Source organism: Astatotilapia calliptera, chromosome 9 (assembly GCF_964374335.1).
Source record: "Astatotilapia calliptera chromosome 9, fAstCal68.1, whole genome shotgun sequence".
Lineage (NCBI taxonomy): Eukaryota > Metazoa > Chordata > Actinopteri > Cichliformes > Cichlidae > Astatotilapia > Astatotilapia calliptera.
The window spans coordinates 29472297-29490558 of record NC_137430.1 but is presented as its reverse complement, the minus strand read 5'-3'; the positions used below and the strand labels follow the sequence as shown (position 1 = coordinate 29490558).

Here is an 18262-nt window from a genome sequence, read left to right as displayed (position 1 = left end):
AACACAAAAATTCTCTCAGTTACTATAAGTTAATAACTTATGATGCTTTTTTTAAAGACTTTTCACTTAACCATTGTCATTTGATGAAGGTCACCTCTGTGGCATTCATGACACAAAATCTTTTGCAATATTTCTGGGCAGGGCACGTTAAGTATGCAGTCATAAGTATGTTCCAGTGCTGTGACGTACGGACATGTCTCACCAGCTCCACCCATGTGCAAGAAAGCTCCAGGGTTCAGGGGAAACAGAAGAAAGTTTTTTTTTTATTAATTAGAGGAAGTAAGTGAAAGCAATGGTGAAACTAAAGTGTGTCCTATTCACTGAGTTAAAGCAGGAGCACACTCCACAATCCCTGTAGATTTATGTAAAATACTGTGCCCTGAAAGTAAAAAAAATAATGACATCGGTAAATCTGTAGAAAACAATGAACTTACTGTAAAGTACAATAAAGATCAAAAACTCAGCTGAATATCTGGTTTGACACTGTTTTAAAGTGGCACTTTTTTTCAAGTAGACTCAGACGCAGGTGGCTGGAAAATTTAGGTGGCAGTAGTTCACAGGAAAAATATCAAGTCTGGAGTTCTGTTGTTGTTTCATTTTTGCCAAAAAAGCCAAATGAACAGAACACCATGACATACGGAAAGCAAAAGGTAATCCACACATCTTCACGTGTTAGCACTTTTCTATTCCTATCATTAATCCATGATTTCCTCCACTTTCTCTGCTGTATATGGAGCCTCCCAAGATCCATCTGTCTGACTATCCCACTTTTTCTTTGGTAGCCTCTTCCTTTGAATTCAACTACCAAGTCCCCTTGTCTTCTTTCCTCTGTAAGGAGGATATATTTAAAACAATATCAATAATAATCCCTCAACTTCAATACACTTCTCCAAATAAAACCAAACAGTCATTCCAAAAACAGCATTGCTATGTTCGTTTAGTTAAAAATCAGGCACACAAACCAATAGCCAAAATTTTTCTCTATACACATTTAGAGTCTCCAGAAATTAGCTGCAACCCTGAATTTCTCAACACATAAATCAGTCAGAAGATACACTGAGCCGTCTTTGCCCTGCCAGCTCCCTGGTACAAAGCCTAGTTAATATCCAGCTGAGTCCACCAGAGAACAGAGCAGGTAGCGGTCAGCAGAATTCACAGTAAGAAAGTGGGCATCATTCAGACTTCCTGCTGCATGATGCAGCCAAATCCAGATTGAGGTTTTCTTTCAAACATGGACTGTTTCTATTAGATAGATATGACAATATCTATCTAACAGACCCAAATTTATTCATGTAAATGGGGAGTATTCTGCACATATTAAGGTTAATTATGGCGTTGCACAGTGTTCCATGGACTACATCTATTTACATTGTATATGCCTTCCCTAGGCAATAGTCTGCTATGCAGATCATGCCCAATTTTTTCCATCCGTGAAGCCACATGACACACAGCAATTAGTTAAACTGCAGGAATGTGTTAAAGGCATAAAAATGTGGATGACCTGCAATTTCCTACTTTTTAATTCAGATAAAACTGAGCTTGCTGTACTTGACTCTAAAAATCTTAGAAATATGGTATCTAACCAGATTCTGACTCTGGATGGCATTACCTCGGCCTCCAGTAACATTGTGAGGACCCTTGGAGTCATTTTTGACCAAGACATGTCCTTCAATGCAAAAATTAAACAAATATGTAAGACTGCTTTCTTCCATTTGTGCAATATCTCCAAAATTAGAAAAATCCTGTCTCAGAGTGACGCTGAAAAACTAGTTCATGCATTTATTACTTCTTGACTTGACTACTGTAATTCATTATTATCAGGAAGTCCTAAAAACTCCCTGAAAAGCCTTTAATTAATCCAAAATGCTGCACCATTAGTACTCACTAATTTAATTTAATATCCTGTTCATCACATACTAGTTGTTGAATAATCAGGCAGGCCCCCATCATATTTTAAAGACCTCATAGCAACTTAGCAACCTATTAGAGCACTTCGCTCTCACACTGCAGGCCTACTTGTTGTTCCTAGAGTATTTAAAAGTAGAATGGGAGGCAGAGCCTTCAGTTTTCAGGCCCCTCTTCTGTGGAACCAGCTTCCAGTTTGGATTCAGGAGACGGACACTATCTCTACTTTTAAGATTAGGCTTCAAACTTTCCTTTTTGAGAAAACATATAGTTAGGTTCGCTCAGCTGACCTTGAACCCTCTCTTTGTTATGCTGCAATAACGCCATTCTACTGGGGAATTCCCCTAATTCACTCACCTCTTTTTGCTCTCTTTGTGTTTAAAATATTTCTCCACAGAGTGTCTTTAGTCTTGTCTTCCTCCCCTCACCTCCAAACGGCCATGGTGGATGGCTGCCCTTCCCTGAGCCTGGTTCTGTAGAAGGTTTCTTCCGGTTAAAAGGAGTTTTCCCTTCCCACTGTTGCCAAGTGTTTTGTTAAAGGGAATCATGTGATTGTTAGTAATTTCTCTGTATAACTGCAGGGTCTTTAACTTACGATATAAATCAGGTGACTGATGTTGTTGTTTACTGGCTTTATATAAGTAAAATCTAATTATATTTAAGTAATTGTGTTTTCTGGTGCCACACTCTCATGATTAGTAGTGGCTTTTGCCCAGTCTGTGTACATGCACCTGCAGGAACTCTCTGTTTGTCCTGATTCCCCTTTTAAGGTTAATGCAAAACTGCATGAGCCAGTGAAGGTGGCCTGAAGGGAAAAAGACAGGCGTGCAGGTCTAGTCTGTACCTTTTTGCTTATTTTACATAAAATAATGTCAGAAGCTCACACATGGAAATAAAAAGGTGGATGCAAGATCACCATTAATTTAGTGTTTATTTCAGTCGATCACAATTTAATGAAGATTTCAAATAAATAAATATCTCATGACACTTTCTCAGAATACTGGAAAAAGGAATATATGGATTATATCAGAATGCAATACTGAATGCAAACTCAAACTTGTAACCATCATGGTTGCTCAATTTAACCTTTAAGTCATGACAGTATTTCAAATAAATAAATATCTTTATTTATCATCAAGACACGCCTGCATATAGTAATAATAAAAGCATAAAACTCTTCTAGATGTTGAATAAAGTAACATATAAATACTTATAAATACACTTTCTGATATTTTTTTCCTCTTCTGCATCAGCACAGATTAATTCAGTTGTTCTGTGAAATAATTTCACTTCTAACAAACTGAAAAAAACTACATATACAGCCAAATAATTTAACAATACATTATTAACAATGTACCAGTGATTTTAACATTTATTTAAAAGGCCTTTTCTGTGTTTATTTTTGTTTGTTTCACTAATATCCCGGGGTTTGCAGAGGTGTTTACATCAGATGGCGTCCTACTCGTTCTTGCTTTCTGAAAAGGTCTCGCCAGCTGACATCTCAGAGGTCGCTGAGGAGGAAGGGAGAGCCATGGAAGATGATGAAGGAGAGGCGGTTGATGTTATGATGGAGAGAAGGGAGACTGGAGATGTAGTGGCCACAGACGGTGTAGTGGACTGGGCTTTAGCTTTCCTGAGGGAAAAACAAAAAAAGAAAAACATGAGACTTCAGGTTTGTAACTGAAGGACTGATTCCATTAGTGGCGAGAAGTCCAAGTGAGCATGTGAGTGAATGAATGGTGATGTTAAACTTACTCGAATGCAACAATCGTGGCAAGAACCCAAGGAGCTCTCCCATTGATGCAGAAAAGACCAGACTGTGTCTGAAAGCTGCAGAAATGACAAGCAAATTAAGTATTTGTACTTCAAAAACATAAAATTTTCATATACAACTAACTCATTATTAACAAGCGAGTATGTTGGTTTTTGCTTTAATTCTTTTAAAGTTTTGAACAACAAGCTTAATTTAAAACCACACATTTTAGAAAATTAAATGAAATACCATTAAATTTTGGACTAAGTCAAAGTATGTTAAACTGGAATAGCAAAGGTCTATTAAATGTTAACTGTCTTTTTGTACTGTAGTCATTGCTTTAAGGAGTCAAAATATTACTTACATGACTGCGTTGACACAAGGAGCGTTTGCTTTCTGGACCAAGTATCCCAAGATCGGCTCTGCGATCTTCTTATTGGCTACAGATGTGCAGCAGGAGGCCAGCTTTACTGTTGAAGCAGGAATTTCATTTTACTTAAATGCATTTTTATATAAAATAAAATTCAAGGAACTTTATCAGAGTTTATCTGAAATTTAAACTTACCACCTGACCCGGACACAGCCACAGCCAGCAGGACAACAGCGACCAGCGCAAACAGACTTCCAGACTTCACCATTTTGAAAAGCTTAATAAATATGAAGTTAAATAGTCAGTAAATGATTATCTGTTGGTTCTTCTTCTCCCTTTGTCTCCGGAGGGATCGATGTACTGACAAACGTCTTAAGAAGTTGGATACTTAAAGGCACCGAAAGCAGAAGTGATCCTTCCGGGTTAGTCATCATCCTTCTTTTTTTCTGATTTTCTTCTCTTTTCTTTTCATTCACGTGAATGAGTTTAATGCTGATTTAAGAGGAATTCTGACGAACTTACATCCGAAAGCACTTTCATCACACCTTCAGACGGAAATTTGGTCAATGGGGTTTTCTAAGTATCAGACTGTGGCTGTTAGGAGTCCTGCAGGAGCTACAATTTAAATGAACAGACATCCAGAAAACATGAGATACAGACAGCAGAAGACATTTCATTTTAATTAAAGGAACAGTCCGTATGCTTTGCTTCTTCATCCACTTTAGACTTGCTCTCACTTGTTTCATACTAATCCTGTGCACTCCACTCTCTTTACTCCAGCTGTCCTCCACTTTCTCATTTTCTTCATTGATCAGTTCCTCAAACTTCCACTTTCCAATTCCACTCCTTCCTTTCCACTGCTCTCTTTTCTGTACACCTAGCCTTCCAATAGTCCATCTTACTATCTATCCCATCTTTTTCTTTGGCAGCCTCTTTCTTTGAATCCTGTTCTGTACTTCCTCATTCTACCACCACCTTTTCCTATTTACTTTCCTCTGTCAGCAGGACATTCTTTAAAAAAATAAAAATAAGGATCTAAATATCCAAATGGCCATTAAGATATCATTGGCTGCTGCAAAGATATAATGAAGTAAATACTACTAGATTCACAGAGAATTAGTTTCACTGAACAGTATGTAGTTCTTCATCAAAGAGATTGGTCGTTCTTACCAGCTGTGTTAGGATATCAGCATGTTACACAACAAAACGTGAAATGATATTTAACTCGTAATAAATCCAAAGAAAACGAATAAAGCAGTAAAACAACTGAAGAATCCAATAAAGCTGGTACAGTGGGCAACTAAGAGGTGACAGGACTATAAACACACATCCTCACACACACACAAATATTCATTAGGTACAGATGGGAAAGAACCACAGATATTGGGAAAGTAAGCAGCAGAACAGATCTTCACAAAGAGAACCAAGAAAAAAAAAGACAAAAATAACTTTTAAGATGAAAAAGGAAGTAACTTAAAGATAAATATGAAAAAGACAACAAACCCACACCAAGGTGGGCAAAGACAGGGGAACACAAATAAATTGTTATTTAAACTCGATAATTTCCTACAAATTTGTATTTTATCAACAATATCCTCAGATTTACCCTAAAATAATAAGCATGTAACTCAAGCAGGATCTTCTGGGATTGTCAGTTTCTTGAATAGCCAAAAAGCGAGTCGTGTGTTAAAATGCTGATTTCTGCTGTAGCAGATTCAGGCTTTAAACAGGTTTACAAAATATAAACACATCTGATTAATGGAATGGTTTGTGGCTTTACAACTAATTTCTTCCTTCAGACCAGCTGTAAACCAGACTCTCGTTTTTTCGTCGGTAGCTGTCTGTTACACTTCCCTTCCACTGATCTGAGTAACTAGGCTGGGCGTGTTGACTTTGCTTATACACATTTTTATTTAGTGCTAATTAGCATGTGTTTGCAGCTGTTTAATGCATCTGTATGTGTCATAGGTTCAGGGGGACTGCTGAGATCCAGGCGTTATTAATTACACCACCATACAATTAGACAGGATACTACCCGAAAACAAAAGACATGAAGGAGGACTGATGACAGACAACACTGTTACCTCACTACACTCTGAGCTGAGCCATCTTTACAGAGGACGATAGGGGAATAAAAAGTGAATGCATGTGTGCTGAGATAAAAAAAAAAAAGTGATTATTTGTCTCCCGTTGTGTTCAAATTACCCAGAATAGTTTCAGACAGTTCTGATACTCTCACAGTGTTTGAAATATGTGAAAACAGCTACAGTCATATGAAGCTGCAGCTGCACAACTGCATGAGCCACTGAATGTGGTCTGAACAGATAAAGAACGGTTCTGCTAAAAAGGAAATAAAAAGATGGATGCAGGATCATCATTAATTCAGTGTTTATTTCTGTCCGTCGCAATCTTCACAACAAAATTATTCCATTAAATAAATATCTCATGACACTTTCTCTGAAATATTACACAAATTAATTTCACCAAAATGCATTTGTTTGGTCTACGTATAGATCATAAAAATGGATGAATACTTAATGCAACATCAAAATTCTAACCATAGTGGTTGCACAACTCAGTTTTAAGTTACAATATTTCAAGTAAATAAATATCTCTATTTTTCAACAAGACATGCCGGCATGTGGCAATAAAAATTTAAAACCTTTCCACACAGTAACATGTAAACACTGACGAATTCACTTTCCTATAAAATGTTTCTCCTGTACTGTAGAAGCACAGATAAATTAAATTAGACTAAAAAAATTACTTTTAATGAATGGATTAAAATACATATTCAGCCAAATAATTTAACAATAAATTATCAGTAATTATTACTAATTTTTGACTTTGTTCTTTCTTCATCAGATGGCGTCCTAATCATTCCTGCTTTCTGAAAAGGTCTCACCGGCTGACATCTCAGAGGTTGCTGAGGAGGAAGGTAAAGCCGTGGAAGATGATGAAGGAGAGGCGGTTGATGTTATGATGGAGAGAAGGGAGACTGGAGATGTAGTGGCCACAGACGGTGTAGTGGACTGGGCTTTAGCTTTCCTGAGGGAAAAACAAAAAAAGAAAAACATGAGACTTCAGGTTTGTAACTGAAGGACTGATTCCATTAGTGGCGAGAAGTCCAAGTGAGCATGTGAGTGAATGAATGGTGATGTTAAACTTACTCGAATGCAACAATCGTGGCACGAACCCAAGGAGCTCTCCCATTGATGCAGAAAAGACCAGACTGTGTCTGAAAGCTGCAGAAATGACAAGCAAATTAAGTATTTATACTTCAACAAATACATTATCTTTAAGTTTGTTTAATAGTATTGAATTTGATTGATTAAAAGCAATTAAGAAAATTATTGGAAAAACTACTAAAATGGGTCTTCAGACTATATAAAGTGCATCAAGCTGAAAAGGTTGCTATTTATTTATCTTTAACAATCTTTAAGGAGTCTAATTGTTGCTTTAAGGTGTTTAAAGTGCTGCTTACATGACTGCGTTGACACACGGACGCCTTGCTCTCTGGACCAAATATCCCAAGATCGGCTCTGTAATCTCCTTATTGGTGACAGTTTTGCAGCAAGTGGCCAGTTTTTCTGTTGAAGCAAGGATTAAGTTTTAATTGAAATGTATTTTTATACAAAACAAAGCCTGAAAGATTATAAACAGAGTTTTTCTAAAGGTTAGCTTACCATCTGATCCAGACACAGCCACAGCCAGCAGGACAACGGCGACCAGCGCAAACAGACTTCCAGACTTCACCATTTTTAAAAAGCTTGATAAATACGAGATTAAACAGTAAATGATTATCTGTTGGTCTTTCTTCTCCCTTCGTCTCCGGAGAGCTGGATGTACTGACAAATGTCTTGAGATGTTGGATACTTAAAGGCGCTAAAAGCAGAAGTGATCCCTCTGGGTTTTTTTCTTCCTTCTCTTTTCCTATCCATGCTCCTTTTTTCATGAATGAATAAGTTTAATGCTGATTTCAGGGGAATTCCAAGACACTTACATCCGAAACCACTTTCATTGCACAATGTCAATCCTAAATTTGGTCATGGCTTTTCCCCAACGATCATATTGTGGGTGTCGGGAGTCCTCAAATCATGCTTATAGCAAGTTTTTTTTTTTGATGACTTGATTTATTCGAAGAACTAATAAAGAGACTAATAAAGAGGAAAGACTGAATCTGTTGTCTAACGTAATTCAAACAAATCATTCTTTAAGTGCAAAAATTCTCAGTTATATAAATTCATGATTAAAAGCTTTTTTTTTAAAAACATTAAGTGATTCTTATTTTTTGAAAGTCACCTCTGTGGCATTCATGATACAAAACCTTTGGTCATCATTGTAGGCAGGGCACATTAAAGTGTGCAGTCACAAGTGTGCTCGGGTACTTTGACGCATGGGCATGTCACAACATCGACCTCTGACCTCCCACCCATGTGCAAGAAACTGTGCAACGCCAGCGTCTGGGGGAAACAGAAGAACGTCTTCCTAGGTTTGAAAAGTTTGCAAATAACAGGAAGTGAAATTGAAGAATGTCCAACTCATCCAGTTAAATGGAAAGACACGTTTTTCTAGATCTATGTAAAATACTGAGCACTGAAAGTAAAGTGAGGATGTTTTTAAAACTAATGAGATTAATACATTTGTAGAAAATAGTAGAGATGGCACGATACCACTTTTTTATGTCCGATACCGATACCGATATCATAAATTTGGATATCTGCCGATACCGATATGAATCCGATATAGTGTTTTTTTAATCAACAAAACTGTTTTTTAAAATATCTTGCTGCATTTTGCAAGTCTGCAAGTTCATACTCAAGTTTAAAACAACAACTACACTAAAGCTATTCTGTTATACCTGTATACAAAAAAAATATTTCATAGTTCAGCAATACTGATCAATCTAATAAACTTAGACCTACACCATCCTCCCTATTCTGGTATTTTAAAGAGTACTTAGCGTAAATATTAAGCAACCTAACTAATAGGGTTCCAACTCCCAGCAACAACAAAAATAAATAAATAAAAAATAAGGAACCACCCCTCACCCTCCACCTCATGATGCTTAATCGACGTAATCAACCTTAATTTGATGCAGTGTGAAAAAAAATGCACAGAAATCAATTATTTTTCAAGAAATATTAAATAGATTCAACATCTTTCTTCAACAAAATTGCAGACTGCACAGATGGTACCTTCCCAAAGTAAAAAGTACTATAGCTTACTAGGGTATATATTAGACTTAATAGTCACTATATACAGTAATTGACTTCTATTCATTTTACATCAAATTAAAACTTTGGGTGTCAGATAATTATTTATTAAAAGCTCGACATTTTAAATGAGAATAAGAAAGAAAAGTATGTCTTTGTGCCCCCTTTTCCCTGTTCATGCCCTATCGGCCCCCCTGGCTAAACTTTGCTAGATCCGCCCCTGCACAGTTACCAGCGTCAGCTACGTAGAAAAAGATCCTGGTGTAGAAAGAAATATTAAATAAATTCTAACAACAGCTTATCAAGCTTAAACGTTCTGCTGTTGTTCAGCCGCTGGTTTCCTCTTTCTGGTGCAAAGTGGGCCAAAAACAAACAAGAGAGATGGACTCGCGACAGAAAAGCCGATCAGCTGATCATTTAAGCAGTTTCATGATTGAAGTAGCAGCCGGAGAGCGAGAGGCAGTCGCTTGTTAAGCTTAACGTGGGAATGCTTTACAAACATTCAGAGATGGACTTACACACTTGCTTTACTTCTCTCGGGGATAACTTTGTCGGAGATGAAATGCCAGGTTGCTAGCGAAGCTCCACATGCTATCCAGACCACTGCTCTATCACGTGATGCATACTGCTCCGACTGCTAACGTTCTGAGGTGAGTTACAGCGTGTTGCAAGTTTTGCGAGGTGCTTTCGTGATATTTAATGGATCGGATTACATTTTTTATTTTTCTCCGATATCCGATCCAGTAATTTAGGTCAGTATCGGACCGATACCGATACGTAATATCGGATCGGTCCATCTCTAGAAAATAGCAAACTACATGTAAAGTACAATAAATATCAAGAACTCACATCAGTATTTGGTGTAATACCACTAAGGGTCATTTTTTTCCAACAGTTTTTTTTATAAAAAGGCAAATGAACATTCACTAGCTGGGCCCACGTCCTCAGTTTAGGTTTTCACGGCGTTTTGGTAGGTAAGAGTGAATGCTTTGACATGCTGCAGTTTGGGGAAGGCCTCAAAGGGGACTGGCGACAGCTCCTGGGCTGCCTGATCCCCAAGTAAAACAAGTAGGGAGGGAGGGTGGGGCACGTAAACAAGAATGAACAGGTTGCAGAACTGGGGGAACCTATATAGATGACAACAGGAAAGAGCATGTTTGGAGGCGTGGTCATGCTCCTGAAATTCCGATACATAATCTCCAAAACATCCAGAAAAGATGAGACACAAGAAGCAACAGACAAGCCATTTATCTTAATCACACCAAAGGAAGTCCAACTTCAGACAAAAGTAGGAAAAAGAGAAGACAAGAGACAAAAATAACCACTAATCCATCCGGATTCATGATGGACAGGGACAGGACGTTAGCCTGAAGCTGGGCTAACGCAGATAGACATGCAACTCACATTTGCACCCTGTGGTTACACCAAACTCTAATTTGCCATAAATGTGTATTTCATCAACCACAACAACCTAAATAAGCAGGTTTACCAAACAGCAGCTTCTGGGACTGTCAGTTACTTGAAAAGCCAAAAAGTGAATCTGTGCTCAGACGTACTTCTGCTGTAGTAAAGTCAAGCTTTAAGCATGTTTACCAAAGATAAACACATTTCATCAGGAAATACTTTTGGCCTTTATAGCTAATTTCCTCCTTCAGAACAACTGTAAACCAGAGTTTTTTCTTTCTTTTTATCTGTAGCTGTCTGCTGCACTTCACTTCCGCTAATCTGAGGAACTCAACTGGACGCGCTGACTCTGTGTCGTTAGTGCAGCACACATTCATATTGCATCCGGAAGTATTCACAGCGCTTCTCTTGCTTCAGAGTTTGTCATGTTACAGCCTGATTGCAACATGGATTAAATTCATTTTTTACCGTAAAAATTCGACACAATACAGCGTATTACTTACATGACTGCATTGACACATGGATACGTTGCCCTTGGCTACTTAACGGTGACGTTTGTACTGCAAGTAGTCAGCTTTCCTGTTTAAGCTTAAATTATATTTTAATTAAATGCATTTTTTAAATAAAACACAACTATCTGAACCATCAAACAGAGTTTATATGAAATTTAAATTTACCGTCTGACCCATACACATTCACAGCTACCAGGACAACAGCGACAAGCGCAAACAGACTTCCAGACTTTACCGTATTCTTAAAGCTTGACAAATATGAGATTAAATTGTCACTGTTGGTCTTCCTTTTCCAGTTGTTTCTGGAGAGCTCAGTGAACTGACAACATTTCAATAAGGGGAGATCATTAGAAGGAATTGAACATGATTTATTACATTTGAAAAAACTGAATTCAGTTTGAAATATTTGGCGGTTAGACTTCAATGATCCATCGCAGCAGAATGGATTCCCAGCTGTGATAGGGATTGGGGCGGATGCCCCTGAATCTAAACACTGATGGTGGAGATGAAGATGGAGGCTTGAATGATGAGTGATGAGGGAGAGACGGTGATCAGGAGGAGGTGGGTTGCATGAAAGTATCTGCAAGGGAGAATGACAGATGCTCAGCAAAGGAAGCAGAGTGGAGGCCTTAAGAAGGCTGAGAGAAAGCTGATTGGACTAGAACAATGATTTGAGTGATGTAAAGTTGAGATTAGCTACCAACACCTTAGAAGCAGACAGCTGGCTGTAGCTCAGGAGGTAGAGCAGGTCATCCCTGTCTGCTCCAGTCTGCATGCCAAATGTCCATGGGCAAGATCCTAACCACAAGTTGCATCCATCGGAGTTATAATGTGAGTGAATGTTAGTTAGAAAACACTTAAAAGCATAGAAATAGTACTTGTGTGAATGTGGCATGTTGTATAAAGTGCTTTGAGTGCTCCGGGAGAGTAGAAATGCGCTATATAAGAATCAGTCCATTTAACATTTGTGTGGTTACAGATCTTCCTCTTACGTTCTCTTTCTCTTATGTTGAATATTAAAGTATATTAAAGGCCTGAAAGGAGAAGCGATCACTCTCTTCCTTCTTCCTGCTTTTTCCTTATTCTTTCTCTTATTTTTAAATTCTGATCTCAGGGGAATTTAGAGACGGTTAAATTAGAAAAACTTTCATTGCACAGTTTCAGTCCTCGATGTGGTCATGGGTTTTCCAGACTCCTCAAATATATTCTTATGGCAAGATTCATTTTACTGACTGAGGATTTATTGAGGATTTGATAAAGAACAAATAATTAAATTTCATCTAAACTGGACTGTAAAAGTAAAAAGGAATCTCTGTTTAAAAAAAAACAACTTATGGATCAAAACTTTAAAAAATTTTTTTTAGCTAATCTCATTTTGTGAAATTACCTCTGAGGCATTCGTGACACATAATCTTTGGCAATCATTCTGGGCAGGGCATGCTAAAGTATGCAGTCACAAGTGTGCTGTGGTCTCATGATGCACCGTCACAATGTCAAAAGAGCCTTCAGTTACAGCATAAACATGATCTGCAGTCTCTGTAGATCTATATCTTGTACATATCTTTCTTGTGTAAATGTAAATTTGTCTGTTATTGTGCAAATACTTACGTTATTGTGTACTTCACACACATGGAGAAATGGCAAACTGCCTTTCATTGTTCTTGTAACATGACAATAAAAAGCTATTCTATTCTTAACTACTGACCACTGAAAATAAATTAAGGGCACTTTTCAGTACAATGACATTGATAAATTTGTAGAAAACAACCCCCGTCATTCTACAAAGATATGATTGGACTGCAAATGCAGACACACACATCATATATTTGGCACAGATGGGAAGGAAACAGGTGGGAACAAACAAGACACTGAGACAGCAAAACCACAATAAAACCTCAGGATTCCCCAGGATCCAGCTTAAATACACGAGTCAAGGCTTAGTTACTCATTTGTTAAAATGCTTATTTCTGTTGTTGTATTGGTTTTTATTTTATATACAGTGAAATTACAGGGGCGATCGTGGCTCAAGAGTTGGGAGTTAGCCCCGGCTTGGACAGTCTCGGTCGTTGTGTCCTTGGGCAAGACACTTCACCCGTTGCTTACTGGTGGTGGTCAGAGGGCCCGGTGGCGCCAGTGTCCGGCAGCCTCGCCTCTGTCAGTGCGCCCCAGGGTTGCTGTGGCTACAATGTAGCTGCCATCACCAGTTTGTGAATGGGTGGATGACTGGATGTGTAAAGCGCTTTGGGGTCCTTAGGGACTAGTAAAGCACTAAACAAATACAGACCATTTACCAAAATACTATGGCCATGTTACATACACTAAAAATAATATAGTAACTGTCTGACTTATATACTCAAGCTTTAGTGTCTTGTAATTTATTTACATTTCATATGATACTTTACAATGATGATAAAGGGCTATTTTATTCTATCTATTCTCTATTTCACACTATATATTTTGCATATGTACCAATTCTATTTTTGACCTCAGAATTTGTATTAATGGTTGAGCCTCACAGCTTATGCATCATGATTTGTATTGATGGCTGGCTGTGACAAGTTTACACCTCTTACACATCTCAAGATCTCAAGAAAGACAGCTGATTTCGACTATACATACTGGCCCAGATGTAAAAAGGTTCGCAATAATAACTGCCCCTAACTATACACTTGTCATAGCAAGCCGTTGTTTCTGACCATATACAGTGGCTTGCAAAAGTATTTGCCCCCTTGAACTTTCCCACATTTTGTCACATTACAGCCGCAAACATGAATCAATTTTATTGGAATTCCACAAAGACCAACACAAAGTGGTGTACACGTGAGAAGTGGAACGAAAATCATACATGATTCCAAACATTTTTTAGAAATGAATAACTGCAAAGTGGGGTGTGTGTAATTATTCAGCCCCCTTTGGTCTGAGTGCAGTCAGTTGCCCATAGACATTGCCTGATGAGTGCTAATGACTCAACAGAGTGCACCTGTGTGTAATCTAATATCAGTACAAATACAGCTGCTCTGTGACGGCCTCAGAGGCTGTCTAAGAGAATATTGGGAACAACAACACCATGAAGTCCAAAGAACACACCAGACAGGTCAGGGATAAAGTTACTGAGAAATTTAAAGCAGGCTTAGACTACAAAAAGATTTACCAAGCCTTGAACATCCCACCGAGCACTGCTCAAGCCATCATTCAGAAATGGAAGGAGTATGGCACAACTGTAAACCTACCAAGACAAGGCCGTCCACCTAAACTCACAGGCCGAACAAGGAGAGCGCTGATCAGAAATGCAGCCAAGAGGCTCATGGTGACTCTGGACATGCTGCAGAGATCTACAGCTCAGGTGGGGGAATCTGTCCATAGGACAACTATTAGTTGTGCACTGCACAAAGTTGGCCTTTATGGAAGAGTGGCAAGAAGAAAGCCTGTTAACAGAAAACCCGAAGAAGTCCCGTTTGCAGTTTGCCACAAGCCATGTGGGGGACACAGCAAACATGTGGAAGAAGGTGCTCTGGTCAGATGAGACCAAAATGGAACTTTTTGGCCAAAATGCAAAATGCTATGTGTGGCGGAAAACTAACACTGCACATCACTCTGAACACACCATCCCCACTGTCAAATATGGTGGTGGCAGCATCATGGTCTGGGGGTGCTTCTCTTCAGCAGGGACAGGGAAGCTGGTCAGAGTTGATGGGAAGATGGATGGAGCCAAATACAGGACAATCTTGGAAGAAAACCTCTTGGAGTCTGCAAAAGACTTGAGACTGGGGCGGAGGTTCACCTTCCAGCAGGACAACGACCCTAAACATAAAGCCAGGGCAACAATGGAGTGGTTTAAAACCAAACATATCCATGTGTTAGAATGGCCCAGTCAAAGTCCAGATCTAAATCCAATCGAGAATCTGTGGCAAGATCTGAAAACTGCTGTTCACAAACGCTGTCCATCTAATCTGACTGAGCTGGAGCTGCTTTGCAAAGAAGAATGGGCAAAGATTTCAGACTCTAGATGTGCAAAGCTGGTAGAGACAGACCCTAAAAGACTGGCAGCTGTAACTGCAGCAAAAGGTGGTTCTACAAAGTATTGACTCAGGGGGCTGAATAATTACACACACCCCACTTTGCAGTTATTTATTTGTGAAAAATGTTTGGAATCATGTATGATTTTCGTTCCACTCACGTGTGCACCACTTTGTGTTGGTCTTTCACCTGGAATTCCAATAACATTGACTCATGTTTGTGGCTGTAATGCGACAAAATGTGGGAAAGTTCAACTGGGCCAAATACTTTTGCAAGCCACTGTATATTGACCTTGTCCATAAACACATCAAAATGACTCTGCTTTGTAGCTGATGATGATGATGGTTCATGGAAAGACACTTCTGCTAATCTGAGTAACTGATCTGAAAATATTGTCTGTGTTTGCGCTGTTGGTGCTAAAAACATTTATCGGTCTGTAATGTATGATTGTTATATTTTATTAGCTTTTAAGTGCTGATTGGCTTGTGTCTGTATCTATGTAATGCATGGAAACAGTGTTTGTAGGCCTGCACCACAGGTTCCATTAAAATGCATTTAGACATGCAAACTGTTAATTCACTAAACTGAGATTTTTACTGGACCTGAGCAATCTCAGCAAAGGCCATTTTTGAGTGAATTGTGTCTACGTGAAATTTAAAAATTTAAAAATAACAGAGTGGCTGGGGAATGTCATTATAGTCAACACTGACCAGCTACCTTTAAAGTAAAAACATTTACACCAGCCCGGTACAGAGAGGGTGAAAAGTGGGGCATAAAAAATCTCCAGAATGTAGAAAATGAATTTTAAAATCTGCCTGATTTAACATGACTCTCCAGTGTGGAACACTGTAATCCAAACTTACTTCATTTAATTAGGTTTGTCCAAATATGGCCAGTTCTTGCTCCAAAAAACACCATTGCTATAGTCAACCCTGGAACAGAGCGGGCTGTTATCAGGAGAGCTCATAGTGAGGAAGTGGGCCTCCTGCATACTGCACGATGCTGCCAAACAGAGGTTTTCTGTCACACATGGACTATCTCTTATTGTGTGCTAGTTACCTGGACTTGTTTCAGACACTGTCCACTCCTGATTCTCCCACACTGTTTCAAGTAATTGTGGAATAAAACTACAGCTGCACAACTGCATGAGCCACTAAAGGTGGTCTAAACACACAAAGAAAGGTGCTGCCAGTGTGAGGCAGACGTGTGTTTTGCACATACACACAGTTAGATTGAAATGAAAAAGGATGCAATCTCACCATAAATGTAATATTTATTTTTCCCGTCACAATCCTCACAATAAAAGCTTTTAATAAATAAATATCTCATGACACTTTCTCAGAATAATTAAACAAATGAATTTCTGGATTTGGTCAAAATGCATTTGTTTGATCTCCAAATAGATCATAAAAAACTAACGAATACTAAATGCAATTCACAACTTCACTTTTAAGTTATGACAATATTTAAAGTAAATAAATATCTCTATTTTTCATAAATACATGCCTGCATGTAATAAAAACGTAAAACTCCAAATATTGTGCACATTAACACATCAATGCTGATAAATACATTTTACAATGAATATTTGCCTTCACTGTATCAGCACAGATCAATTAGACTTAACAAATAAATATCTTTGCTTTAAATTAATTGAAAGACACTTAATATTCATCCTAATAATTTAACATCAGTTAGTTCCCCCAACATCTTGGGGGAGGTTACAGCTTTCTTCATCAGATGGCGTCCTACTCATTCCTGCTTACTGAAAAGGTCGCACCAGTCGACATCTCAGAGGTCGCTGATGAGGAAGGCAGAGCGGTGGAAGATGAAGAAGGAGAGGCGGTGGATGTTATGATGGAGAGAAGGGAGACCGGAGATTTAGGTACCACAGATGGTGTAGTGGACCTGGTTTTAGCTTTCCTGATGAAAAAAAGAACAAAAAAGGAAAAATATATGAGACAACAGGTTTGTAACTGAAGAACTGATTACAAGAATGAGTCCAAATGAGCATGTCAGTAAATAAATGATGATATAAAACTCACTTGAATGCAACAATCTTGGCACGAACCCAGGAAGCTTTCAAATAAGCGCAGAAAAGACCGGACTGTGTCTGAAAGCTGCAGGAATTAAAAATAAGGTTAAAATTAAAAAACGTCTTGCCATTAAATCCATTTCATCTAATATCAACAGGTCATTAAGTTAATTTTCAATATAATAGAGTAACTTTCATTTACATTTGTACACAGCTTATGAAATTAAAATGTTATGCAAATAAAGTCAGTATTAGATGGTTAGAAGCATATTCAGAAAGTTCTTAATTACTGAAAATTAACAGTGATTTGTCCATTTTTGTGGAGTCTATTCGTTGCTTTAAATTGTCAGAATATGACTTACATGACTGCCTGGACACATGGAGGGTTTGCTGTCTGGACCAGGTATCCTGTGATCGGTTCCTTAATCTCCGTTGTGGTGACTTTTGTGCAGCAGGTAGCTAGTTTCTCAGCTAAAGACAAACACAGAGCGGCGTGAGATTTAAATGAAGCTGTCTGAAACTGAAGAAAAGCAATGTGGAAAACTTCCACAGAGTTTGAACTTACCTGATGAGCCACACTCGACCACAGCCAACAGGACAACGGCGACCAGCGCAAACAGACTTCCAGAGTTTGCCATTTTATAAAAAATCTGATATAGTATCTGTTATTATCTGTTGTTCTCTTCTCTTCTCCAGAGTGCTCGATGAACTGACTGATGTGTGGGGATACCGGCTATTTATGCAGTGAGGTCTAGAAAAGCAGAAGTCACTCAGTCAACTTCCTGTTTTATTTTTCCCTCCTCTCTCTCCATGCTAATGAATTTAGGGAGATTCCACCAGCCTGCCTTAAGGAGTCACTTTTATCAACCAATTTCCTGCTGATAATTTGGTAATGGTTCCTCTTGTGAGACTGTGGGAGTGCTAGGATTCCTGCAGTCGGAGGTCATTCTCCTAGCTTGGTTTATTATATCAGCAACTTCGTTAAGGAATTAATAAAGAACAAAGGTTAAAAGTGAGTTATTTTACTTAATGCAAGCTGATCACAGCCTA

The 18262-nt window shown here is 38.4% G+C and overlaps 3 protein-coding genes across 3 annotated transcripts; all 3 read right to left on the bottom strand.

The window, feature by feature from the left end:
* Window positions 1-2817: 2817 nt before the first annotated feature.
* Window positions 2818-4401, bottom strand: LOC145431153 (uncharacterized). Its single transcript, XM_080306615.1, has 4 exons — window positions 4224-4401; window positions 4023-4128; window positions 3661-3735; window positions 2818-3538 (listed from the first exon to the last, which is right to left on the bottom strand). Exons 1-4 carry the CDS (start codon window positions 4294-4296, stop codon window positions 3364-3366), a joined length of 429 nt encoding a protein of 142 aa, XP_080162741.1. The 5' UTR covers window positions 4297-4401; the 3' UTR covers window positions 2818-3363.
* A 1998-nt stretch (window positions 4402-6399) lies between these two features.
* On the bottom strand, window positions 6400-7889 carry LOC145431152 (uncharacterized). The gene is made up of 4 exons (XM_080306614.1): window positions 7715-7889; window positions 7513-7618; window positions 7199-7273; window positions 6400-7076 (listed from the first exon to the last, which is right to left on the bottom strand). The coding sequence occupies exons 1-4, from the start codon at window positions 7785-7787 to the stop codon at window positions 6902-6904; spliced, it is 429 nt and encodes a 142-aa protein (XP_080162740.1). The 5' UTR covers window positions 7788-7889; the 3' UTR covers window positions 6400-6901.
* Window positions 7890-16432: 8543 nt separating this feature from the next.
* LOC145431151 (uncharacterized) lies at window positions 16433-17937 on the bottom strand. Its single transcript, XM_080306613.1, has 4 exons — window positions 17778-17937; window positions 17575-17683; window positions 17223-17297; window positions 16433-17100 (listed from the first exon to the last, which is right to left on the bottom strand). Exons 1-4 carry the CDS (start codon window positions 17848-17850, stop codon window positions 16926-16928), a joined length of 432 nt encoding a protein of 143 aa, XP_080162739.1. The 5' UTR covers window positions 17851-17937; the 3' UTR covers window positions 16433-16925.
* Window positions 17938-18262: the final 325 nt, after the last annotated feature.

Bases quoted from the DNA above. Each gene is read 5' to 3' on its own strand.
- LOC145431153 (XM_080306615.1), bottom strand. From the start codon at position 4,296: ATGGTGAAGTCTGGAAGTCTGTTTGCGCTGGTCGCTGTTGTCCTGCTG. The intron at 4,129-4,223 runs GTAAGTTTAAAT...CTGCTTCAACAG, and splicing joins GGCTGTGTCCGGGTCAGGTG to TAAAGCTGGCCTCCTGCTGC. The intron at 3,539-3,660 runs GTAAGTTTAACA...TTTTTCCCTCAG, and splicing joins GCCACGATTGTTGCATTCGA to GAAAGCTAAAGCCCAGTCCA.
- LOC145431152 (XM_080306614.1), bottom strand. From the start codon at position 7,787: ATGGTGAAGTCTGGAAGTCTGTTTGCGCTGGTCGCCGTTGTCCTGCTG. The intron at 7,274-7,512 runs GTAAGCAGCACT...TCATTTCTGCAG, and splicing joins CCGTGTGTCAACGCAGTCAT to CTTTCAGACACAGTCTGGTC. The intron at 7,077-7,198 runs GTAAGTTTAACA...TTTTTCCCTCAG, and splicing joins GCCACGATTGTTGCATTCGA to GAAAGCTAAAGCCCAGTCCA.
- LOC145431151 (XM_080306613.1), bottom strand. From the start codon at position 17,850: ATGGCAAACTCTGGAAGTCTGTTTGCGCTGGTCGCCGTTGTCCTGTTG. The intron at 17,298-17,574 runs GTAAGTCATATT...TAATTCCTGCAG, and splicing joins CCATGTGTCCAGGCAGTCAT to CTTTCAGACACAGTCCGGTC. The intron at 17,101-17,222 runs GTGAGTTTTATA...TTTTTTCATCAG, and splicing joins GCCAAGATTGTTGCATTCAA to GAAAGCTAAAACCAGGTCCA.